This window comes from Bubalus kerabau, chromosome 20, assembly GCF_029407905.1.
Source record: "Bubalus kerabau isolate K-KA32 ecotype Philippines breed swamp buffalo chromosome 20, PCC_UOA_SB_1v2, whole genome shotgun sequence".
Taxonomy (NCBI): domain Eukaryota; kingdom Metazoa; phylum Chordata; class Mammalia; order Artiodactyla; family Bovidae; genus Bubalus; species Bubalus kerabau.
The window spans coordinates 1796564-1823943 of record NC_073643.1 but is presented as its reverse complement, the minus strand read 5'-3'; the positions used below and the strand labels follow the sequence as shown (position 1 = coordinate 1823943).

At 41.4% G+C, this 27380-nt stretch overlaps 1 protein-coding gene across 1 annotated transcript in view; it reads left to right on the top strand.

Moving 5' to 3' along the window:
• LOC129635035 (ankyrin repeat domain-containing protein 26-like) overlaps positions 1–14594 on the top strand; it is a 67927-nt gene extending 53333 nt beyond the window's left edge. Inside the window, 7 exon segments of the mRNA XM_055557625.1 lie at positions 3–124; positions 1739–1888; positions 4854–4924; positions 5684–5777; positions 6750–6862; positions 8511–8640; positions 14245–14594. Of these exon segments, the coding sequence (XP_055413600.1) occupies positions 3–124; positions 1739–1888; positions 4854–4924; positions 5684–5777; positions 6750–6862; positions 8511–8640; positions 14245–14517 (953 nt within the window). The 3' untranslated portion in view covers positions 14518–14594.
• Positions 14595–27380: the final 12786 nt, after the last annotated feature.

The window sequence follows — 27380 nt, the reverse complement described above, 5'->3', positions numbered from 1 at the left end:
AGCAGATGGTGAACGTGAGAAACAAGGTCTGGTGCTGGAGGAAAGAAACAAGGAGTTAATCAATGAGTGTAATCATTTAAAAGAGAGAATGTGTCAGTACGAAAATAAGAAAGCAGAAAGAGAAGTGAATATCCAGAAAAAGAAAGTCTCAGACTTCCTGAAAGAAAGTTTAAAGTGATTCTTGATTCTGGCTAAATGTTGAATCTAGTTGAACATAAAAAATACATAGGCTGTGAATCTATGGTCTCTAAACCAGCCTAAAAGCACACCTTGTATCCAGCAAATAAAAATTGGACCCAAGAGATGCTTTACTTTGAGTAGACATCGTATTGCTTATGAAATGTTAAGAGATTCAGTTCTAAATTATTAATATAGATAGTGTTAGTAATTTACTCTTTCACTATTAGGATAAGGATTTTAATCTTTGTGTTACCACATTTCAGTATCATGATGAAGTGGATAAATGAAATGCTCAAACCTAAAATGAATATTTCAAAAATAAGTTTCAGTTACATGGATTACCTTGACAGTCAATTCCAGGTTTCCCAGATGCTATATTTTATGTATTGTACTTTGGCTTCAGTAGCTTGTCATACCTTTTGGTCATATTTGTTGGTATAATTTTAATTTTATTTCTATCAATTTGAATTAATTTGGGAAAATTTCAGCCTTGAATCATTTTTTCTTATGGCCTCTCAACTCTTTAAAGGCATCTATTTGTCATTGAATCATAATTTGGGACTCGAGTTTTAGCCAAACTATTCCTGATTTAATCTTCCCATTGCTATTCATGTTATTTACTTAGAGCATTTTTACAAACAATTTGCACATAGTTCTCGTTTTAAGAATCAATTAGTATCGTTTGAATACAAGTTTGTTCACTAAAAATAAAGGATGGCAGGATTCGTGAGCAGCAGTAATAGAGGGTCAGGGAGAGGGTTGTAGGGGCTGTGGTCTGGAGGCAGGTGGAGGTTAGGATATCGAGGCTCCTTGAAGGCTATGGGAGCAACCTCATTTTTAAAATTTCATTTTTCTTTTATATTGGAATATGGTTGATTTACAATTTTGTATTCATTTCAGATGTACAGGAAATTGATTCAGTTATTTGTACACATATATCCATTCTTTTTCAGTTCCTTTTCCCAGGTAGGTGACTACAGAATATTGAGTAGAGTTCCCTGTGCTCTCCAGTATGTCCTTACGGTTAGCCAAGGGCAAAGGTGGGGAGGAGGGATAAATTAGGAGTTTGGGATTAATATAGACATACTACTGGATATAAAATAGATAAGCAACAAGGGAATGGCCTCCTTTTTCTGCTGAGGTAGGAATCTATTGGAAAGATGTGAGCACTGGTTGGAATACGTGAAGATCTCTGAGTTAATCAAAGCTTCTAGTAAAAAAGGAAGGGAAAATGTTTCCACAGTGTGGAATTTTCCATCACTTTTCCCACCTACACACTCATTTCTTTCTGGACATGAGGTGGTGAAGCTCTGCAGATTTATTGGGAGGGAAAGGGCGTGGACAGTGGGGCCACATCTGTTGTCTGAGTAACTTAATATCAGGAAGGCTGGAGGGTGGCCCCTTCTGTGTCTGTAACCAAACTCGGTGAGGAGGAAAAAGAAGGTGAGTTGCTGTCTGTGGTGATAATTTTCAAAGTCCATATGTTGGAGTTATTTATTATTAACATAATGTAATAGTAAAGTGATTTGATAAACTCAGTGACAGAGCATCTTATTAGGCAGGTGTGAGACAACTTCAACAAGAACTGGCTGATACCCTCAAAAAGCAGTCTATGCCAGAGGCGTCACTGGAGGTCTTGTCACGTTATCGTGCCAACTTAGAAGTTGAGGCACAGGATTTAAAGAAGTTATGTCAACTCACAAGTCAGGTATGTATGAAATTGAATGTGTTGACTGTTTATATGTAGGATTAAGTGTTTTAGGACACTCGTTTTCATGGACAGCTTTCTTTTGTATTTTCATGGCAGGTAATTTACTACAAATTTATTATCTTTATAATGCACTCATTTCTAAAACTTGACTTTCATTCTGCCATTTGCATTATATATATATTTTTTCTTATATTATTTACCCTTAGGAAAGTTAAGAATTGTGCAGCATTCTTCACTGAAGTTGAGAGACTGTTTCTTTGAAACAATACTTTTTTTGTGTGATACCTGTATTGCCATGATAAGGCAAGCCAGATAAAATCAGAGGATGTTTAATGGAATGTTTCAGGAAAATATCATTTCTCATCTTCACTTATGTCAATGACTGTAGAGTTATATATATATTTATTTCATGGATTTCAGAATAACTTGTGCGGAAAGGGTATTATACAAACTAGTTGAAGTTAGGCATTGCCTTCTTTTCATTTTAGATATATTATAAAAGCCTGGAGGTACTCAGATGGTGTATAGTATGTACATCCAAAATAGAGAATTAAGAAGATTATTTAGATCCTGCCATTGGATTTTTTTAAAAAGCTATTGAAATATAATTCACGTATCATATAATTCACCCACTGAAAATGTGTAGTTCACTGTCTCTTGGTGTAGAAAGGTGTCACCTGTGACCTATTTTAGAGCCTTTCCATCACCCCGAAAAGGAAATCCTGCATCCCTTAGCCACCCCTCATGGCCCCCCATCTCCCTCAGCCCCAGGCAAACACCAGTGCAGTATCTGTCTTGGTATTTTATATAAACAGAATCACACAGTGTGTGCTCCTTTGTGATTAGCTTTTCTCATTTGATGTCATGTTTTTGAGTTTCATCCATGTTATAGCACATTATCAGTTCTTCTATTTCTGTTAATTGTCAAAAAATAAACAGTATGTGGCTAAGCCATTTATCCATTCACCAGTTGATGAAGCTTTGGGTCGTTTCCACTTTGAGGCTATTAAAAATGCTGCTGTGAACACTGATTTACAAGTTTCTGTGTCGACATGCTTTTGTTTTCCTTTGGTTGGATTTTATCCTCAGAGATAACTGGCTGATTTCACCTTTTCTTGGCCTTTGCTCAGACTGTCCTTTCGGTGTTCACAGTTTTGTTTTCTCTTGGGTAGTCCTCCATTTATTCGGACCTGGTGCCCAGTCTCTTCTCATCCATGGAGCTTTCCTGACTGTCCAGTTCTCATTGAGCCTTTTCTCTTTAGCCTTTCTCATCTAGTCTGTGAAGAATATTTTAGCCCTTAATTTTACATTGTTGTCCTTTTTTTCATGAGGGAGAATCTTGTCTAAGTATACATTGGTTTAACAGGGAATATTTATTGATATGCACAATACTTGTCTGCATAAATGGAAAATATTTTAGCTTAACAGTTGTTAGGACACAACTAGGTACTTTTTACCATACCAATTTCTTCTTGGAGATACTGGTATAGTATGAAGAAACTAAATTCTATTAGTCTAATAGAATAGAATTGTTCAATTAAATGCTCATTTTTTTCCCTGACTCTGGAAGAAAAATGTAAATTTTCCTTCCTTCATTATGCAGCCAGAAGTGGGATTTACAGATTTCTAGCCTTTCACCACCTGTGAAGTTCTGGAGTTGGCTTCTCTGATACTCATAGCTTGTAACCTTAATTTTCTCATCTGAGTACTTGCTAAACATTACCAGTTCCTGGGAACGAATTGATTCAGAACTTTGATTTAGCAGTAGGGTAATATTTCCATGGCAGTGACTTCACCCTTCCTCTGATGGTCATGTAAGTTCTGTGCCACTCCATCCAGGAGGTGCTATTTGCGTATTAACCCGTGGTCATTGTCCACTTAGTAGTACAGAGAGGAAGTAAGTTACAAATTATTATAAGTGGAGAACACTGCTAGTTGGTTAGTGGAGTCAGTGAACATTTCTGAAGTACTGGATGCATATGTTCTGGGCCTCATGCTCCTCCTTACTGCCACTTGCAATGGTATGGAGAGTGATTTCAGTGTGACTTGTGTTGAAGACTACTTCTGTTGGTATGACATCTGCCTGATATATCAAATTGTTTTGCAGGTAAAATGCAGCGACCGTAATAATGCCAATTACAAACAGTTCTTATTCTGTGCCACTTCATCTTCTAAATAGTTTGTGTATGTGGTTAGTCACTCAGTCGTGTCCAATTCTTTGTGACCTCATGAACAGTAGCACACCAGGCTCCTCTGTCCATGGGATTCTCCAGCCAAGAATGCTGGAGCAGGTTTCCTTCTGGCAATACTGGAGCCATTTCCTTCTCTAAAGTACAGTATGTAAACTCCACAATATAGTCTTCCAAACATCCCACTGAGGTTGATGCTACCATTATCTCCATTTTATGGATGGAGAAACTGAGATACAGAAAGATTAAGTGATTTGCTCCAGGACACGCAGCTCAGAACTGATGGAACTGTGACACAGGCCCACGCATTCTGGCTCCTGTGTAGCTACTGCTTCTCACACTAGGTTGTCATCAATAGCAGTGTTAGCTCTCGTAACTACTGGAAGATCTGTGGTCATTTACATATGTGGATATTTAAAGTGATGGCCGATGTGGAGCCTGGATTAAAAAAAAAAAACTTGTTTACCATAAGGTAGTTTTCTGTCTTTCCCCATTTGAGTAATTTATAAATTTATGTGTTTATTTGAGAAAATCTGATTGAAAGCATGGATGATGTGTTTGAGTGCTGGAGGAGAGGTCAGTAACCTGCAGAGGGCAGACAGGAAATATTTTCACTTTGTGGACTGTAAGGTGTCTGTTGCAACAACTCATCTCTGCTGTATGGCAGGAAAGCAGCTGTTAACAATATGCAGACAAAAGAGACAAAAACCAATGATGGCGGATTTACTATGTTATTAGTAGTTAAAACAGTTGTTTTTTCTTTTTTTTTTTAGTTGCAAGAAGCACAGGATCAACTTACAGAGGCTGTGAGATGTGCTGCGAAAACACAGGATCATGTCCAAAAGTACGATTTAAAGCAGCATAGAAAATAAGTATAAAGCAGATAAACAGTATAATATGAGAATAGATCAATAGTTATAATAAGCACATGATCATGAAGCTGTGTAACATTTCAGCTTTGAGCTGTTTTGAGATGCATAATTTCCCCCCATTATTTCCATATTTTGCACATTATCCACAAGTGAAAAGTTAAAGTTTTAATCACTCAGTCATGTCTGACTCTGCGCAACCCCATGGACTCTAGCCTTCCAGGCTCCTTTGTCCATTGAATTCTCCAGGCAAGAATCCTGGAGTGGGTTGCCATTCCCTTCTCCAGGGGATCTTCCTGACTCAGGGATTGAACTTGGGTCTCCTGCATTGCCAGCAGATTCTTTACCATCTGAGCCACCAGGGAAGGCGATTAGTCACAAATAGAAAAACAGTACAGTTGCCAAATCATCTACTTTTCAAAATTCTAAGAACCTATGTAATTGAACCTGCAGATGTTTGTTCAAAAACAGTGTGATATTTTAAAAATATATGTGAAGGAATGTCGTGACAGTCCAAGGGTTAAAACTATGCCTCCCAAGGCAGAGGGTGTGGGTTTGATCCCTGGTTGGGAAGCTAGGACCCCACGTGCCTCACAGCCAAAAAACCAAAACATAAAACAGAAGCAATATTGCAGTCAATTCAATAAAGACTTTAAAAATGGTCTACGTCCAAAAAAAATCTTAAAAAAAAAAACTTATATGTGAGAATAATTATTTTAAAATCTGAATTTTAGTCTTGAAATTGAAAATGCGGAGTTACAAACTACAGTCAAAAAGCAAGTGGGCAAAATTGAACAGCTTCAGAAAAACCTGTTAAGGACAAAATCAGTAAGTCAACCTCTTAATTTCTGTCATATTGAGAAAAGATTTTAATTTTTTTACTAGTAATATATAAGAATATGTTGGACAATGTGAAAAGTTTCATTTATTAGCTTATTGTATTTTTATTGATACTGCTTGCTACTAGTACTGTGATTCCTCTATAGAAGAAGTCGACTGAATTCATAAAATTAATGATTTTTATAGTAAGATTTTAATTTAAAAAATTGTGACAGTCCAAAAGCAATATTTTATAGAGACCACATTTTTGTTTGTTCATTCATCTGTCAATGACATTCCACCTTCTGACTATTGTTAATAATGCTGCTTTGAACATTGGTACACAAATATCTATTTGAGTCCAGAAATTTGAGTAATGATTTGATTGAGAATTTTGAGTTTCTTTTGTAATCCAGATCTTTCTGTGATATTTTTGAGAATGAATCATTTTAAATATTGTAGTTTGTTCTCTTCGTTAAGAATGAATACTATATCTGTATAGAACCATTTTTCTGAATGACTGTATTTTTCATTTGTTGGATTTTTTTTTTAAGAGATGGGGGTTGCATGGGAATTTTTCAAAGATTATTTTAGTAAGTTGTGACTTAACAAAACCTGGAATATCTTGAACCATTGATGAAAATGATTTTTGAGCATCTCTAGAAAGTAAAATGTAAATATAGGCAGTCTTTAAAAAACTTTCATTAACATTTAGTATTTTATGTGTAAAAGTCTCTATTTTTAACAAATAAATGTTGGCAATTTAAATTCCAGAAAAATGATGAAATGAAAAATCATTTTAAGTTGTTTTAAGAAAAGTCATCAATTTTGAAATCTGTTATTGGCATCAATCTGGTTTAAAAACTGTGTTTACTATAAATTCATATTAACTTGGGAATTCATGAGAAATCATATTTTTAAGAAAGAATAAGTCTCTCTAGGTATTTAAAACTAATTTTTCTTAAATTGTTTTTTTCTAAGTCTGAGGATGACAAGGAACAATTAAAGAAATACATTGAATTAAAACAATCTCTGGAAAATAGCTTGGACCAAGAAAAGAAGAAAAACAGTGAGTTAGAAAAAGAGATCACTGGGTAAGATTTTAATAATTCTGATAATCTCAACTATGAATAAAAGTATAATTTTACTTTATTTCAAACCTTAGACACAAATTCATTTTTATGTGTATTTTCATAATTAAACACATTATCCTATTTCAAAGTTTACTGTGGAATGTCAGCACAATCTGAAATGTTTTTGAGTGCAGCAGTGTTATACTATCTCTAATGATTTCTAAAACAGTAACAACCGTGCCTCTGCATATAGTAATGTCACTCTCTTCCTCATCATCTATGCTGAATTTTTACTTCTGCAAAGTTTCTTTGTTCTTTTTGGTAATCCTGCCTTCTTTTAATTGTGTTCCTTCCCTTCATCGTTTGAGTAATTTATTATCTAAAAACCTACCTGTGCTATTGTTGAACAACATTAAAAAGTATCTTGATTTGGCTTATATTTTCTTTTTGCCCCAAAATTTTAGTTATAAAATGTACATACAAAAATCTTTGTGTAACTTAAAGAATAATAAAATTAGTGACCATGTTTTGATCAGTAAGATAAAAAACTGCTTCTGTTTTTTTGCTGAGTACAGTTAATCCTCATCATCTACAGATTCAGCCAACCCAAGATGACAAGTATTCAGGGAAAAAAATTTGAGAAAGTTCCAAAAAGTAAAACTTGGAGTGGTCTCAAGCTGGCAACTATGTCCATAATATTTATATTTATATTACATATTTATAACTATTAATATTTAATATATAAATACATTAATTATGTATTTATAATTATTAATATAAATTAATATTTATATTATGTATTTATAACTATTTACAAAGCATTTACATTGCATTAGATAATGTAAGTGATCTAGGGATGACTGAAAGTATAGGGAAGATGTGCTTAGGGAGACTTGAGCATCTGTGGATTTTGTATCCACGGAGTGTTGGGGGATTTTTGAACCAGTCCTCTGTGGATGCCAAGGGATGATTATACAAAGGGTTCTTCTCTGATTCTCATTAATATTTTTCTTTTTTAATTTTCTCTACATTACTTTGCATTTTGTTAACAATGTGCTGGGCAAGATTTCTACATCTCTTAAAACAGTCTTGAAGAGACTGGTACACTCTATCTCTCTTCTGATTTCCTTTCTTCTAAAACTCTCAGCCTGGGTTATTTCCCACTTAAGTCAGGCTCCAAAGATTTTTCTTTCTTTCTTTCTTTTTTCAATTTTGAGTGAGAATCTTGTTGGTTTTTTGTATCTACTTTCTTTTCCTTTTGTAGAGGCTGTGGTCAGTATGAACAAACGTATCTTGTGTCTTTTCAAAAAACATTCATATATCATATCTCTTCATCTTTAGCTTGAATACTGATCTCTGGTTTATAACTAATATTTAATAATAAATTAATATTTCACACTAGCATGCTAAATATTGACATTAACTTATTTATAAGAACTCATATATTACATATATCACACACAGTATATTTAAATGTGATAAAATTTTTCTTCATACTGTTTATCTAAGATTAGAATTTAGTTATTATGCTTTCAAGGAATATTAAATTTGAACAATGAGAAAGGATTATAATTTATAGATTTGTTTGTTTTATCTGAGAAAACATATATCTGTTTAATTATTAAATATCTGCTCTTGAAGAACTTACTTATTCTATACATTTCTACAGATTTAAGAAACTCTTAAAAATGACAAGAAGGAAGTTAAATGAATATAAAAATGGAGAGCTTAGTTTCCATGGAGATTTAAAAACCAATCAAACTGAAATGGATATTCAAAGTAATATGCTAAAACATAAGGTAATTTTTAATCAGTTTTAGAACCCCCAAATCACTTAATTTGGGGAAATATAAATCATTTCATGCTTTGAACAGTGAAACACAGATTTGTCTATTAATTTTTTAGGTTGGACACCAGTAAAAAAGACAGCTTTTCCCTATATCATTTTGAGATAAAAAGGGCACACTCTTGACTCTCTCTGTCTTGAACCCTGGCTGGTGATCTGAAGCTGAGCAGCACAGCATTAATGACCCCAAAGCATCCGTTGTTTTTGGTGACAGGTTTGTTGAAATCTAATGAACATACCATGCAGTTCATTCATTTAAACTGTACAGTTCAGTAACTTTATTGTGTTTAAAGAGTTATACAGGCATTACCATGTTAGAACATTTTCATCACCCTCCAAAGAAATCACCCTGTGCCAGTTTTCCCTTCCTGATCTTCCCAGCCTGAGGGAACCGTGACTCCACTCCCTGACTGTGTAGATGTCCCTTTTCTGGACATTTCGTGTCAGTGGAATCACACAATATGGGATCCTTTGTGACCGCCTTCTTTCATTTAGCATAATATTTTCAAGGTACATCTAACATGTATCAGTATTTTCTTGCTTTTATTGCTCAATAGTATTCTATTGTGTGGATATACCACATTTTACTTATCCATTGATCATCTGATGGACCTTTGGGGTTATTTCTACTTTTTGGCTAATGTCAGTAATGTTACTGTGAACGTTTGTTTGTGAACATGTTTTGTCACTTCTTTTGGGAATATAGTTGGGAATAGAATTGCTGTATTACACAGCAACTCTGTTTAATCTTTTGAGGACCTGCCATAGTGTTTTCCAGCATGGCTGCATCATTTTATATTTGTATCCAAAGTATGTAAAACGTTCTCATTTCTATACATTCCTGTCAACACTAGTCATTACCTGTCTCTGTGAGTATAGCCATCCTAGCAAGTATGAAGTGGCATCTCGTGGTGTTTTATTTCTCTCTCTGAGGAGAGGACAATGAAGATTGAGTTCTAGATTAGTAACTACTCAAAGCTACCCATCTCTTTTAGAATTTCAGTACATTGAGATGAGGTCAAAAGTCTGATTTTGGTAAATAAACTATTTCTAGTTATTTCTTATAGTTCAAATCATATGTCTCATTGCTTACTAGTCTTCATTGCTTTCAAACTTGAGCAGAAATTCTAAGGAGTCACACCTGCCTATTTGTAAGAAATTGTCATTGAAGGGAACCCGAAAAAACTTCTTCCTGAATAGTTCTTAAGTCTTTCTTCTAGTTATTCGCTTCTTCTCATCAACATTGTCATTAAAAATCTCACCCTTTATATTATATTCCAGTTTATAGGAGATCAGTTTCTACCTGCATTTAAGTTATGCTTTTATTTTCTCTTTTCCAAAAATCCATTTTTCTGTTTTTTTCCTAATCAGCTTTAAGTTTAGTGGCTTCAATAAACAACATTGGTTTCATTCAAAATCTACACTTAGGAAAAGGTGGCCAGGATGGCTGGCTTCTCATCCCCTCAGCTTCAGGTGGGACAGCTCGAGGGCTGGGGGCTGGAATCGGGTGAAGGTGTGTTCATGCCCATGTCTGATAGTTGGCATCTGTGGTTGGCTGGACTTTGGTAAAGGCAGACAAGTGAAACACCTACCCTGAACACCTAGGCTCTCTTTGCAGCCTGGGCTTACTTGCAGCATGGAGCCTGGTTCTCAGGTTGAGAGCCAGGCAGAAGCTCTGCTGGCTTGTCTAACCTCACTTTGCAGTTCACACAGCATCACTTTCATCATTTTGTGTTCAATAGGAGCAAGTCACTTATACTTGGCCTATATTCTACCTTTTTTACAGAATAAAGTTTTTAAAACTAATGGGTACATTTAAAAACTAGCACAGTTACTCACTGGCGAAAATTTTTTATATTCCTTCCAATGAAAAATACCCTTTTCCCCACCCATTCCCTCACAAGTCTCAGTTGTTAACAGTGTCAGGCTCAGGCTCAAGTAGAGGTCTTACTATCTTCATCAGGTACAGATGGCACATGGGGATGAGGTTTCTGGGTGTGTGTTGGGGGCTGGCATGAGGCACTCCGCCCATGGCAAAGGTCATGAGGAAGGAGGCTCGACATACACAAAGGCGGGATTGAGCCTCAGGAGTCCCCCTGGAAATCCTCGAGCATCTACCCCCATAACCAGAGCCTGCCTACCTTACTACTTTGTGCTCTCACCTACACCTCTGACTTTACGGGGGGCTGTCCCCCACCACCTCTTTCGGAGAAGGAGTTAACCTAGAGCTCCAGTTAATAAAAACTCCTGGGCGTGACAAGAGTGTTTTAACCTACAAACTCCTCTGAAGGTTCTCTAGCCTGCCTGACAGGCTTGTCCGGCCACATGTGATTGCTCACAGCCTCCCAACTGTGAGAGGCACGAGGTGCTTTAAACCTTCTAAAAACAGGTTCCTTAGAAAAGTTAGAAAACCATTAGTATAAGTATAGTGGGCTGATTAGAAATTGTATTGGTAAAGGGTTTTTCATTTGTTGAGCCAACTCCATATCCCCTGCCCTTACACACATTAATGAATATATAGAAGAAATAAGTATTAACCTTTGATATAAATCACATTAGACCTTAGGCTAAGTAAATTCTTTCCTTAACTAAAACCCACTACACCCTCACCTTATAGGAATGTAACTTTATTTGGGTGGCGTCTGTTTTAAGAATAATCACCCTTGGAGAAATAAGTGTCCTGGTTGACTGACCGCTGTCACAAGGAGAGGGTCATAAATTGTCAGCAGGCCCCCTGGCCAGAAGATGATGTAACACCCCTAAGACCTCTGTGTACATTTGTATGAAGCACCTGACTTTGATAAAAGTCAGGACTGCTGACCCCGCGTGACTTTTGCATAACATCTCAGTGTATAAAAACAGACTCTGGAAAATAAAGAATTGGGATCAGTTTCTCAAAATACTGGTCTCCCCATGTCACGCTCTCTCTCACTCTGGCTGAGTCTCCATCTGGAGCGCGGAACCCGCCATGCTTACTAATTATGCCTGGGCTTCTAAGATCCGACAGGGGAGGCCTCAGTGTCTCCTCTCCTTTGGGAGAACGGAAGGACGCCTGCGGCCTCCGTAAGTGGTGCAAACTTCTTGTCTTGAAGTTTTATTGGTCTCCCGCGTAAACCAAGCTACTCAGCCTCTTTTCTCCACTGAATTTTCCTACTGAGCTATCCTTATTCTATTACTCTTTATATCTTTGATGAATAAGTAATTAAATAGGTCGCCGATGCCGTCCCTGCTTCGAATACCCTGGATCAGCCGGGGCTGGACCCCGGCAGGTGTGATTTCTAAAGTGTGACCCTGTGAGCACAACCCTCTCAGTACTAAGACTTGAGAACTAAAGGGACAAGTTATCTGCCACCCACACCCCCACCATTCTGCTGAATGACTAGACTCTCCTGTTCAGAAACGGGAAACGGGAGGCAGCGTAGTCCATAGCAGCTCTGAGGTCCAGTTTGGTGCTGCCAGCTCTTTGATGAGGACTTGGTCCTGCCCATAGGAGTGCTTCTCCTTTGCTCTACCCTCTGAGCTCTGTGTGCTGTCCTTTTCATAAGAAATGACCTCTGTCTGTAGCTGAGTCATGTTTCTTAAGCCAGCTTCCTCTCTGTTGAACTTCTAAGAAAATCCCAAAGGCCTATTCTCATTTGCATGTCTTGGTCTCTGTTAGGCCAAGCACTGTTTTTTTTGCTTCCAAGATTCTCTTTAAAGATTTTAATGTCCTGTGAATTGGATTGGGGTTCACGTCATTGGAGAGGCTACCCTCACAAATCTTTTTTGAGAGAAGCTCTGCACCATGGGCTTCTTGTGAAGCTTTGTAGGATGATGCCTTTAAAATTCTTATGCCCTTAAGATCTTTAAAGGAATTTGAGGCACCATCTTAAGTCTTTCCAGGGTCTTAATGAAGGGTTTTACAGGCTTCACCTTTAGACCATATTTTCCTGAAAGCACCCTAGATTTGATCTTAGCCCAGAAGCTGTTTCTCTCTTTTAGCATCATGTGACCACTGGACATGTGGAGATGCTGTAAAGGAGATAACATATATTGAACCCAAATATAATTGAGCCTGATTCCTTTATATTTAATTGTCCCCCCCCCTTGTTTGATAGCTTATCCCTCTCATTGATGTTACTTTCAGCTGGATCATAGCAAGAGTCTCCTTTCCCCTGTGTTTCAGTGTCATTTTCTTCTCTTGCCTAGAAGCTGTCACCAGCAGCCTCTTTAAGGGCCATCAGGATTCAGTCTACAATGTCATGAAGCCCTTTGGGTTTTCATTTCTTTCTCTGCATCCATTCAGATCTCACCTACCTCCAGGTTGAAAGGCATTCTCACATCTTTTAGTTATTTTTTAATGGCATTTTTAATATCAGTATCTATGCCAGGTATTTATTGCTAGCAAATTGTATAATAAACCACATCAAAGCCTAGTGGCTCAAAACAGCATTTACTTTGTTCACAAATTTGTGTTGAGGCAAGGCTCAGTGAGTGAGACCAGCACATTTCTTTTCCAGTTGGCATCAGCTGGGATGCGTGAAGGTGGGGACCAGAGTCATCTGAAGATTAGTTCATGCACATGTCTGGCAGTTGGAGCTGGTTTTTGGATGGTCATTAGTTGGGGGTGGTCAGTGGGGGCACTGACAAGGTGCTCAGTATGTGGTCTGGGCTTCTTCACAGTGTAGTAATTGATGCTAAGGGTGGGCTTTCCCACAGAGCAAAAGTCAGTTTCCCCAGACTCTGTCCAGTAGAAATCAGTTACCGAGGCCAACACATATTTAAGGGGAGGGAATTTCAGAGAAAAGTGTCAAAGAATTTGTAGACAGTTTCAGTACCACCACCTCCACTCACCTCGACTTACCGAGTAATCATTCTGTCTAAAGGAAAGTTCTTTGCAACTCGGTGTCACTGAAATTTGCACAAATTTTGTTTGTTGTTTTGTTTTGTATGTTCTGTTCTGTGAAAAGTAACAAATGGTTACAAAAACGAGGCTTTTTTTGTTGTTGTTGTTCAGAAAAATGTATGGATCCTCTGACTAAGCTATTAGGAGATGGGATTTCTTTAACCTTTTGAATTATTTTTCTTTGGACTGCAGTTCAAATTAGCAAAAACTATTATTCATAGTTCAGAAAAAGACTTATGGGATTAGAATCCATATTTATAAAATTTATTAATGAGAGTCTTATTTTCACAATCTTCTTTTGGGAAGCGTTTATTAACTCAGCCCTAGATAACTCAATACAGTATCCCTCAAACTTCTTTAAAACATGGGGCATTAAGATGGGGGGAAGGAATAAAAGACATTCTACTAAGAGGTGACTTGTAGTCATTTTATGGAGAAAAAATAGAAAAGAGTGTAAAATCAGGTGCAAATGTTGTGTGACAATGATGATGACGGTGAAGAATATATTTTGTGACTCTTGGTGGTTTGAACTTCTTTCTTGATTCTCTGAGTAATCCCTGGTCCTACATTCTACAATACAGATACCATCATATCTATTTGATCCTGGGTTTGAGTTAGGCTGTGCTCAGTCCACTTGCCTCATTACCAAAGAGTATTGTTTTATTCTTGCAGATTGATGATCTTACAGCAGAGCTGGAAAGTGCATCTTCAAAAGGTCTGCACCTGGATGCAAAAAATCAAGTTCTTCGAGAGGAGTTATTATCTATGAAAGGAATGCAAAAGAAATGTGAAAAACTACAGAAGAATAAAAAGAAGTTGGAGCAAGAAGTAGTGCACCTCAGAAGTCATATAGAAATGAATATGATAGAACACAGTGAAGTAGAGCAGTATAAATGGGAGATTGAAGAAACGGCGAGACAGGATCTTGTAGAGAAATTAAAGTAAGTCAACCTATTTTTGCAGGCTAATTTGTTCATCTGTCATGTGCTTGAATTCACCTCGTTGTAAATTACGTTTTGGATCTATACAGCTTATGTGTTTCCTCTACTTCCCTTAGAGCAGTTGGTTTGGTAGTTTTCTGGAAGGAAACTTGTTTCTCCCTTTAAATATTTCCGTTTCCATCACAGTTATCACCAAATTGACCTATCAGAATGATTCTCACTAGAGAATCCTTTCATTTATAAGACCAATTGGTATAAAACAAGACTACTAGGAGGAAAAGAAAATATTGTGGTTTAGAACTGGTACCATCCTCTTGAATTATGTTTAAGTTGTCTTGTTCAGTTTTTAAAATTTTAAGTTGATCCTCTTATTCTTTGAATTATCAGATTATATAAGCACCACTATAACAATAATTCCACTTTAATTTTATAATTCACATTTAATTCACTTCACATTGACAATAATTGTTTTAAACTTCTCTCTTTTTTTTTTTTTACCTTTAAAATTGCTTTCTGAATCACTGACTCAAAAGTAAAGGGAGCAAATACCATTTTCCAGGTTAATGATTATTTTTAAAATGTTATCTTTTAAAATTTGCCTTAGATACAAGCAGCATCTCAGGAGAATTTAGAGCAGTTACAAGAGAAGAATTCAGATGGAACTCAGAATTAAACACTTGGAATCTGAACTCTCCAAGGTGAAAACTTTGCAAGAAGATTCTCAAAAAGCAGAGTTGGAAAAATATAAGCAACTCTACCTAGTAGAACTGAAAGTTAGAAAGTCATTGGAAGGTAAACTAGACAAGTAAGTCAAAACACAGAAAGTAAATTTAGTTCGTTAATTTGTCTCTAAAGCCTAATTTTTATAGAGCACAGTTCATGAGATTAGTAGGAAGTGAAAGCTGACTAGATGGTCACTGCTAGAGGGCGGCCTAAGACAAACTATTAATACAGTGTCCTTTTAAGTTTTGCCACAGAGTCGGAAACGACTGAGGTGACTTAGCAACAGCAGCACCCTGCATAAAGGCATGCTTGTGAAACCGGGGGCAATTAACACAGGAGTGAAAGACGGGATAATTCACAGAGTGGCTAGAAATAGTATGGTGATCTGACTGAGGGAGGGGGTGTGGAGGATGGGAAGGGCAGATGGCACCTCCAGTGCCTAGTCCGGGTTTCCCCACTGTCTGAAAGCAGAGCATTTCTAGGAAGCCTTTCATAAGCCAAAGCAGCATACAGCAAAGAAGCAGGTACCCGAGGGCACGTTCTGCTAGTTGAAGCCTAAAATGAATATGCACAAATGAAACACAGGTGCTCCCTTATAGGGTTCAGGGTTGTGGTGACTTGACACTGAGTTGTGGGGTGTGGCTTCCAGGGAAGGAGCTCAGTGGGGCCAGTCTCCCTGCTTGGGGAGCGCGATGCCTCTCACTGTAAAACGTACACGGAAACTTTTTATATGAAATCAAAAAGTCTCTTCAAAAAAATTTGTTTTTGTTTTTTGATTATCAAAAACAGATGCTGACATAGGCCTTTCCTAGAAGTGAAGTAACATAAAGTAAACTTTGGAAAAGCAGGGGATACTTGTAATTGTTCCTGGGGCTGTTTTAGCTCTTTCCAATAACCCATTGACTTTCTTGTCTTCCCCTCTAGATTGTGACTCTAGATGATTCCTCAGAGCCAAAACTTAATTTCTCTGAGGTCATGAGTGAAACGAGTGTGTATACAAGGGTGGTGAAAGCAAATGCTTGAAAGTGGCTTTGTGGGATGTGGTGTTTCTTTATCCCTGAACTGTTTCCTGGAGGCAGGTGTGTCCCAGAGGGCAGCAGGTGTCACTGTGAGGCCACCTCCCTTTCTCCCTGATGCCCTTTCTCTCCTCTCCCGACTGTGACTTTTACTTGAGGAGCCCTAGACACATGTGTACTTCTTTAGAGCAAGGTTACAGCTATCATTGTTTACAGGAGGTCTGCTCTGTGTTTTCAGTGTTCACACAGCTTATTGGGAATTCCATTTACTATATGGCAACTTTAAAAATGCAAATCATTAAGTTGGTGTTTTCCATCTTCCCCAGGACTCATGAGAGGCTGGCAGTGATCAGCACCAAACTTGAGGTGGAGAAAGAGCAGAACAAATCTTGACTCGGCGTTCTTAGCTCGAGGCCAGTGCTGGAGCCCCCTTGTGTTGGAAATTTCAATAATCCTTTAGTGCTCAAGGGAAATCTTACTCCAAGAGCAAATGTAGGCTTTTCTTTCTTTTTTTTTTTACTGATTTTTTTCAGTTGTCTTTGTGTATTTTTTTAAATTTTATTTTTAAACTTTACAATATTGTATTAGTTTTGCCAAATATCGAAATGAATCTGCCACAGGTATACCTGTGTTCCCCATCCTGAACCCTCCTCCCTCCTCCCTCCCCATACCCTCCCTCTGGGTCGTCCCAGTGCACCAGCCCCAAGCATCTAGTATTGTGCGTCGAACCTGGACTGGCGACTCGTTTCATACATGATATTATACATGTTTCAATGTCATTCTCCCAAATCTCCCCACCCTCTCCCTCTCCCACAGAGTCCACGCACTTCAAATAACAGCATGGAGACTTACTTGACCTAGGTTAGTTCTATTATCTTTTTGCACCGGGTTTCAGATTTTTGATATGAATGATCCTTATTTTTAATTTGGTGAACTTCTGAGTTGTTTATTTGACTTAATGCACACTAAGTAAAAGCCATAATTAGCTGTGTTAATAAAGGAGACAGAAATTTTATGATTTTTTTTGTTTCAACATTTCTGTTTTCCAGCCCTTGCTGAGCTAGCAACTCAGCATTTAGCTTATATTGGAAATGGCCTTTATCTTTTGTTAACAAAGGTTCATTTTGCGAGCCATCTATCATGTGTTTCTTAACTTCTCAGTCTGGTCACCTGCTGGGTATTTCCGCCACATAAAACCATTACACAAAATCTGAATTTCATTTTCTTTGTGATCAAGAGCACTTGTTATGTCTTTTGGCAATTTCTGACAATGTATGATTAGATCACAGAGGTTTTTTTCAGTTTTCTGCTTCCAGTTGTAGGTGTCTAAGTCTCTTAAATCCAGTATATTTTTGTTCAACCCTTGAGAATTCAGATTTTATCTCTTTACTAAAATTAACTTCATTATAGGCTCTTTTCAACTCTGAAAATTTGCAAAATTCTTTGTAAAAATGAGTACTATTTCCACTGAGTTCCTGCAGTCTAATATCTTACCCTGGTTCTTTACATTCCTGTTCTTGGGGCCTAAAATAACAAGTGAGGTTACCATTGGCACTTGATTTTTTTCTTAGAGTCCTTTGATTGCAGCTCTAAGGCCCTTTCCTCAAAGAGATTCTTATTTGTGTCTTGGGTTCCTCCAAAAAGGTCTTTGTAGCTTTGATGTATTGATAATCTGACAACTCTTAAAGAGTTTCTTTTTTCTCCCAAGAGGCTTTTAACTTTCTGCACAGTGTACTGCCAGTCATTTCATCTTTTTCTATTTGTGGACAGAAGCAACCCCTTCCCCCCAGCTCCCACCCCGGGAAAATTCCAGAGTAATTACTCTCTAGTAAGGCAGTTATGCTTATAGATTGTCAAGGCATGTATTGAAAAATCAGGCTATAGGGACTGCAGTGGAGGAAGGTGATGAGGCCAAGAAGAGAGAAGGCTGAGGCCAGCTGGTGCCAGAGACAGGAACTGGGCCCAGAACAGACAGTGGGTCCAGATGAAATGGATTCCTGGCAGAGCAGGTTGAGAAAAAAAGTCCATTAAAAGTTAGAGCTCAAGATTTCCTGGTCCCCCAGGACTTCCTGCTGTACAGCATCTTGCCCTGACACCCAAAGCTTAATTCCAGAATCAGGCAGGGCTGGTCCATCTCCAGATCTTATTCCAGCCCTGCTACAGCCAGACCCTCCCCTCAGCATTACAGGTAGCCCCATAGCACCTGTGTAGGAATTAGAACTAGACACTCCTTCCAGGATGCTGTCCTGCTTCAAGATGATTGTAGTGAACGTCGCTCAGTTGTATCTGACTCTTTGCAACCCCGTGGTCTATACAATCCATGGAATTCTCCTGGCCAAAATACTGGAGTGGGTGGCCTTTCCCTTCTCCAGGGGATCTTCCCAACCCAGGGATGGAACCCAGGTCTCCTAAATTGCAGGCAGATTCTTTATCAGCTGAGTCACAAGGGAACCCCGAGATAATAGCAATAAATGCACAAATCCACAAGGAGTATGATGTGACTGGTGCCCACCAAAGTCATGCCACCCACAACCTGTATAATCAGACCCAGTGGCCTGTGTTCCCTGCCTCCTGCAGTGGGAAGTCCTTCTCCAGAGCCCCTTTGTGCTTCTAACTCCTTACACTAGAACGTTGCTAAAAATAGGTGTTGCTTTCCTTCTGAGAAAGTCTCCAGTTCTTCATCTGCTGACCCCCTTCCTCCAGCCCCTGCCACTATTACTACTTGAGATAGAAGGTAAATCCCCAAGGTCATCCCCAAGGTCATGAGTGTCCATGCTACTGCTAAGTCACTTCAGTCGTGTCTGACTCTGTGCGACCCCAGAGACGGCAGCCCATGAGGCTGCCCCGTCCCTGGGATTCTCCAGGCAAGAACACTGGAGTGGGTTGCCATTTCCTTCTCCAGTGCATGACAGTGGAAAGTGAAAGTGAAGTTGCTCAGTCGTGTCCGACTCTTAGCGACCCCATGGACTGCTCCTCCGTCCATGGGATTTTCCAGGCAAGAGTACTGGAGTGGGGTGCCATTGCCTTCTCCCATGAGTGTCCATAGAAGCCCAAAATATTTAAAGGAGATAGTTAAACTGACATAGGAAATTGAGAAGAATTTGTTTTTGCTCATGAGGAGGAAGTTAAAGCGCTTGAGCTTTATGAGGAACTGAGCTTCATGAGGCTGGGTCCACATCCCAGGTGCACATTTTAGCTGAGCCAGGTTATCACTGACATTTAACTCTGGGCTTTTGGGATGTCATTGTAAGATAAGTGAATTGAACTAGATGATCATGAGGGCTGCTTTTACATTTGCCTATCTATAGCTATCGTGTGATCATGGGTTAGTGACCAGAATGAAGTAGCAGTTAGAAACTTGGAAAAAGGTTCATTGCTCTTCTGGGATGACATGACTTGAGAGAGATTGCTTCCTTGGGATGAATGAATTTTATCATACTACCAAGAATCAGATAAGGAGCCTAACATGTTGCTGGTTTCACATCAAAGTTTCATCAAAGTCAAGCTTTGATGTGAAGTATCCTTACAAGCTGCTTCTGGCTTGTAAGGATACAGATGTTGACTGCAATATGCATGAGCACTGAAGGTCTTAGGACAAGTCCATTTTCCATTAAGGAAGTTTCCTTCTATTTTGAGTCTGTCATGAATGAGAGTTGACCTTTATCAAATGTGTTTTCTGCATCCATAGAAATATCATGTGGCTTTCTTCTTAAATCTGTTAATTTCATGAATTACATTGATAGATCTTCTAATATTTAACCATCCTTGTACTATTTTGGAATCATTCTTTTTAAATACACCATTGGACTGGGTTTGTTTATATTTTATTTAAAATATTTCCATCTATGTTTATAAACAATGTTTTAAGCACAAAAGAGAAATTTTTAGTCCATTTAACTGGAAATTACAATGGTCATTCCACCTATGTTTATAAGCAAGAGTGATTTTTAAATTTCTCTTTTTGTGCTGACCTTGTCTGGTTTTGGTGTCACGACTAAATAAGTCTTGTAAAATAATTGTGTAACTTTGCTTCTTTTTTGTTCTCTGAAATGGTTTATATAAGATGAAGATTAACTGTCTTTTGAAGTTTTATTAAACAAACCTCTGAAAATATCAGAGTGAACTCTCACTTGGGCAGGATGATGTCTGGATACCCTGGACAAACTTTCCAGTAAAACAACTGTGCATGCTAGAATAAATTTTTTAAAATTATGTAACTGCATTGCAGAGGTGGCAGAAAAAGAAAAAAAAAATCAAAAGAGTGAGGAAAGCAGGAATTTAGAAAAAGCAAAAAGCCATATTTTTCCCTCGGGGCATCTCACAAATTTAAATTTCAGTTTTGATACTTGACTGTAATGCAGGAGGATAGGTGACAAACCATCACAGAGTTTAGTAGAAGGCCTCTCTGTAAAGCTGAGCCTGCAAAATGCTAAGTCCTGTGTGTCAGGGTAAAGTAGAAATAAATGCACATCACACAAGTGGCCAGTAAGGAAACTTGCTTATCTTGACCTTGTTTCTGAATGGAGAGAAGGGGAGACGACTTCCCCGAGAATTTAAAACCAGTTTTTATTGGGGCACAACACTGCCTGGAGTGAAGAATATATTTTCTCATCTTCTTTGCAACATGACATGTATGTTCTGTCCAGTGAAATCTAAGTGGAAGTGATGCATGTGTTTCATTCAGGAATTTTCCATGTTTGCTCATAAATGAGGTTAATTTTTGACGTTCCTTTCTTGGGCCGACCTTGTTTGGTTTGAGAGTTCTTAGAAAGGAAGAAAGGTATTCGAGTAGACAGCTAGCAGTCTCTGCTGCCCTGATGATACAAGAGGTGATTGAGACATGGGGTGTCACAGAAGCAGAATTTTCACATGAACAGGAAGTATTTTCCTTCTTTAAAGAAGATCCCAGCCCTGGGAGGCTTCCCAGGTGGTGCTAGTGGAAAAGAACCTGCCTGCCAGTGCAGAAGATATAAGAGACGGAAATTCAGTCTTTGGGTCAGGAAGATCCCGTGGAGGAGGGCATGGCAACCCAGTCCAGTATTCTTGCCTGGAGAATCCCAGGGACAGAGGAATCTAGTGGGCTACAGTCCAGGTGGTCGCACAGAGGGTGCCTCACATAACCTGGCATGCCATCACACACCATTGCACACTCTTGCGTGTCCTCCCATGCCCTTGCACACTCTCACATGGACTCGCATGCTCTTTATGCCCTCACACTTGCTCACCCACTCTTGCACATCCTTGCACGCCCTCACACAGGGTTGCACATCCTCACATTTCCTTGCACACCCTTGCAAGCATTCACATGCCCTTGAACATCCTCACATGCTCTCACACGCCCTCACACACACTTGCACACCCTCGCACATCCTCTCATGCCCTCAGATGCCCTCGAACGCTCTCATACTCACATGGGTATCTCGCACAGCCACACACCTTGCATGCACTTGCACATCCTAGCATGTCCTCCCATGACCTAACGTGTCCTCAAACGCCCTCACACACACCTTCATGCCCTCGTGTCCTCTCACACCTTATTGAACACTCTCGCACATCCTTGCGCACCCTCACATGCCCTTGCATACCCTTGCATGCACTCCCACACCCTCACACATCTTCATACACCATCAAATGCTTTCACATGCACATGCACACTCTTGCACAGCCACACACCTCCTTGCATGCCTTTGCACACACTTGCATGCCTTAACACCTTTCCCCATGCCCTAGCACATCCTCAAACGTCCACACACACCCCTGCACACCCCCGTGCTCTCTTGCACATTGTCAAATACTCTCACACATCCTCACACACCATCCCACGACCTTGCATGCTATTGCATGGCATTGCACACCCTTGCATGTCCTCGTATGCTCGTTCACACTCTCCCATGCACTCACAAACCCTCACACACTGTCACACAGCCTTGCACCCTCTTGCAAGTCCTCGCACGTTCTCACACACTCTCGCCAGCTCTCCCACGCCCTTATCCACTGTCACACGTTCTCACACACCCTTACATACTTTTTCACGTCCTTGCACACACTTGCACACCTTCACATTCTCTTTTATGTACTCACACATTTGCACATCCTCGCATGCTCTCGGATGACCTGACTCACCCTCACATGCCTGTGTATGCCCTAGCATGCCCTCGCCCATGCTCACGCATCCTTACATGCTCTCACACGTCCTTGAATGCCCTCACATGCCTGCACAAACCCTAAAATGCCCTTGCCCGTGCTCACATATTCATGTACATCCTCACATGCTCTCGCTCATCTTTGCATGCCCTCACACGCCCTCACATGCCCATGCACGCCCGAGCAGGCAGTCACACGTTCTTGCATGTCCTCGCATGCTCTCACATGGCCTTGCACGCACTTGAATGTCCTCGCACACTCTCGCAAATCCTGCATGCCCCTCACACCCTTGTACAGCCTCGCACACCCTCACATGTCCTCATACGCTCTCGCACATCATGGCACGCTCTTGCACGCCCTTGCACGCCCTCACAGATTCTCACATGTCCTCGCGCACTCTCCCATGGCCTTGCACGCACTCGCACATTCTTGTACACCCTTGCATGCCACTGCAAGCCGTCACACACTCTTGCACGGCCTCGCACACCCTCACATGTCCTCATACGCTCTCGCACATCATGGCATGCTCTCGCATGCCCTCACAGATTCTTGCACGTCCTTGCATGCCCTCTCAGATTTTCACGCATCCTCGCATACCCTCGCACACTCTCCCATGGCCTCACACACACTCGCACATCCTTGTACACCCTCGCATGCCACTGCAAGCCCTTGTACACTCTTGCACAGCCTTGCATGCTCTTCCACACCCTCGCATGTGCTCACCCACTCTTGCACGGCCTTGCACATCCTTGCACACACTCGCATGCCCTCTCATGTCCTCACATGGCATCACAAATCCTTGCATGCCCTCCCATGCTCTCGCAAGGCCTCACAAGGCCTCACACGCCCTCCAACATTCTCGCATGTCCTCACACACCCTTGTTCACCCTCAAATGCTCTTGCATGCACTCGCACACTCTCACACAGCCATAAAAGTACTCCCAAGCCCTCACACGACCACGCATGCCCTCACACACCCTCGCAGGCCCTACCACACTCTCGCCCATGCTCATGTAATCTTGTACATCCTGGCATGCACTTGCATGACCTCAAATGGCCTCACATGCCTGCACACACTCCTGCATGCCCTTGCACATCCTCACATAAGCTCTCAAGCCCTCATGCACTCTCACACACTCTCAAATGTCCTCACACACTCTTGCAAGCCCTCACATGCCCTCAAACACCCTCACACACCCTCGCATGCTCTCATGCATCATCACACGCAATGCCACGCCTTCACATGCACTCGAACGCCCTAGCAGTCCCTCACATGCACTCACATCCCCTTTCATGTCCTTGCACCCTCTTGCATGCGCTTGCATGTCTTCACATGCTCTCATATTCCCTCACATACTCTCACACACTCTCACACGAATGTCCTCATACACTCTTGCAATTCTTTGCACACCCTCCCACACTCTTGCATGCTCTCATATCCCCTCGCACATATTCACATACCATCATGAATGCTGTCGTGTGTCATCACACACTCTGTCACACCCTCATATGCACTTGCACACCCTAACATGCCCTTGCGTGCCCTTGCATCCCCTGGCACCCTCTCACACATGCTCACATGCCCTCACGTGCTCTCACATGGCCTCGCACTCCCTCACATATCCTTGCATACACTTGCATACCCTCACACAGCCTCACATACCCACAAATGTCCTCACACATCCTCACAAGCCCTAACGTGCCCTTGCTTCTTCTTGCATGACCTTGCACCCTTTCACACATGCTTGCATGACCTCACATGCTCTCACATGGCCTCGCCCTCCCTCGAATGTCCTTGTACACTCTCGCAATTCTTTGCATGCCCTCACACACTCTTGCATACTCTCACATCCCCTTGCACTGTCTCACGTACCATCACACCCACTTGCACTGTCTCACGTGCCTTCACATGCCCTCCCACACTCTCGCAGGCCCTCACATGCTCTTGCATGCACTTGCACATGCTTGCAGTCCTTGCACACTTTCACATGACCTTGCATGTCTTCACACTCCCTAACACGGCCTCGCCTGCCCTTGCCTGCTCTTGCGCATCATCACACGGCCTTGCATGCCCTTGCACACTCTTGCTCGACCTCACATGTATTCACACACCTTCACACACCCTCGCACACCCTCACATGGCTTAACATGCCCTTGCAGGTTCTCGCAGTGCCTCGCATGCTCTTGCACTCCCTCTATGTTCTTGCGTGTCCTCACATGCCATTGCATGTCCTCACATGCCCTTGCACATCTTTGCACACTCTTGCACATCCTCGCACATTCTCTCATGCCCTTGCCTGCTTTCACACACCATCGCATGTCCTCACATACCCTTGCATGCCTTCTCATGCTGCTGCATGCCCTCACATGCCCTCGCACATCCTCGCACACTCTCACACATCCGTGCACGCTCTCACATGCCTTTGCACATGCTCAGATGCCCTCACACACACTCGCATGGCCACACACGCCCTTCCATGTCCTTGCGTGTTCGTGCACACCCTCACACGCTGTTGCCCAGCTTTGCAACCCTCACACATCCTTGTGTGCTCTCACACGTCCTCACACATCCTCAAATGACCTCGCCTGCCCTTGCACACCATCACACACTCACACATCCTCGCACACTCTCTCACACCTCACGTCCTCATACACTTTCGCACACCTTTGTACCCTCTTACACTCCCTTGCATGCCCTCACACACTCTTATACTTCATTGCAAACCCTCACACACTTACACTGCCTTGCCTCGCATGCTCTCAACTCCCTCTATGTCCTTGCATGTCCTCACATGCCCTTGCACACCTTGCACACTATTACACTCCCTCCCACTACCTCACACACTGTTATACTCCTCACACACCTTTGCAGTCATACACTTCCTCGCCCACCCTTACATTCCCTCACACACTGTCACAGTCGTAAACTACCTTGTATACCCTTGCACACTCTTATACTCCCTGGCATGCCTTCACACACTCTTATACTCCATTGCACACCCTCACACACTTACATTACTTTGCTCAGTCTTACACTTCTTGCACATCCTCACACATTCTTATACTTCCTCCCATGTTCTTACAATCCCTGAAATGACCACTAGTTCCAGGGTCACTCCCAACCTACCTTGAACCTGGGATCTCTCTTAAACTCCCTGGAACACCATCTCACACTCTTACATTCCATCTCACTCCCTAGCACACTCTTACACTCCCTCACAACACCCTCACACACTCATGCTCCCTTGCACACCCTCGCAGATTCTTAGACTCCCTTGCACACTCTTACACTCCCTGGCATGCCCTCTCACACTCTTACACTCCCTGGCATGCCCCCTCACACTCTTACACTCCCTCACACACCCTCACACACTCTTATACTCCCTTGCAGACCCTCACACACTCTTACACTCCCTCACACGCTCTTCCACCCCCTCGCACACCATCCCACACTCTTACACTCTCTTGCATGCTACAACACTGCCTCACACCCTCCTACACTCCTTTGCATGCCCATACACTCTTACATTCCCTTGCTCATCTCTGCACACTCTTAACACTCACTCACATGCTCTGACGTTTCCTTGCCCACCCTCGCACACCCTTACACTTCATCACACACCCTTGCACACTCTTTCACTACCTTGCATGCTGTTACATTCCTTTGCACACCTTCTTACACTCCCTCGCACACCATCACACACTCTTACACTCCCTTGCATGCTCTTACACTTCCTTGCACACACACACACTCTTACAATCCCTCACATGCTCTTACACCCTTTACCACAACCTTGCACACTTAAACTATCATGCTTTTATACTCCCTCACACAACCTCACATGCTCTTACACTTCCTTGCATACCCTCCCTCACCCTTACACTCCATCAGACACCCTCACATGCTCTTATACTCCCTTGCATGCTCTTACACTCTGTAGCACAACCTGACACACTTACACTCCTTTGCACACCCTTGCACACTCTTACACTCCCTTGCATGCTCTTACACTTTCCTGCACACCCTCAACTCTTACATTCCATTGCAAACCTTCACACATTCTTACACTCCCTCACACACTCGTACACACCCTCACTCACCCTTGCACACTATTACATTCTCTCATACACTCTGCAACTCCCTCACACACCCTCACACACTTTCACTCCATCATACACCCTTGCACACACTTACACTCTCTCACATGACCTTACACACTCTTACTCTCCCTCGCACACCCTTGCATGGTCTTACACTCCCTCGCACATCTTGCATACTCTTACACTCCCTTGCACACCATTGAACACTCTTACATTCCCTCTCACACCCTCACACACTCTTACACTCCCTCACAAGCCTACACCTGTGGTCACATGTACATAGTCTCAGGGTTAACCACTCTCAGACCATAGATATGTTGTCACAAGTTCACAGTCTCCATGGTTACCCCACCTACCAGACCATGTACCTGGAGTTACATTTCCAGTTTCCAGGGTAATCCCCACACCCGACCTTACACATTGTGTCACTTGTCCACAGTCTCCAAGGTGAACCCTTCCCAGACCCTACACCTGGTGTCACATGTCCACAGTCTCCACAGGGACCTCACACCACCTACCCAGTACCTGGGGTCAGGGTGACCCTCTTCCCAGACCCTGTACCTGGGGTCACATGTCCATAGTCACCAGGGTGACCCCCTTTTCAGACACTGTACCTGGGATCACACGTACACAGTCTCCATGGTGACCCCCTCTCCCAGACCCTGTCTATTTATTTTCTATTTACTAACCTCTTACCCCTTAACAGTCCTTAGTGTTGGTGGTTAGTCCGCTAAGTCATGTCCAACTCTTGTGACTCCATGGACTGTAGCCTGCGATGTTCCTCTACCCATGGGATTCTCCAGGGAAGAATACTGGAGTGGGTTGCCATTTCCTTCTCCAGGAAATCCTCTTGACCCAGGAATCGAACCTGGGTCTCCTGCAT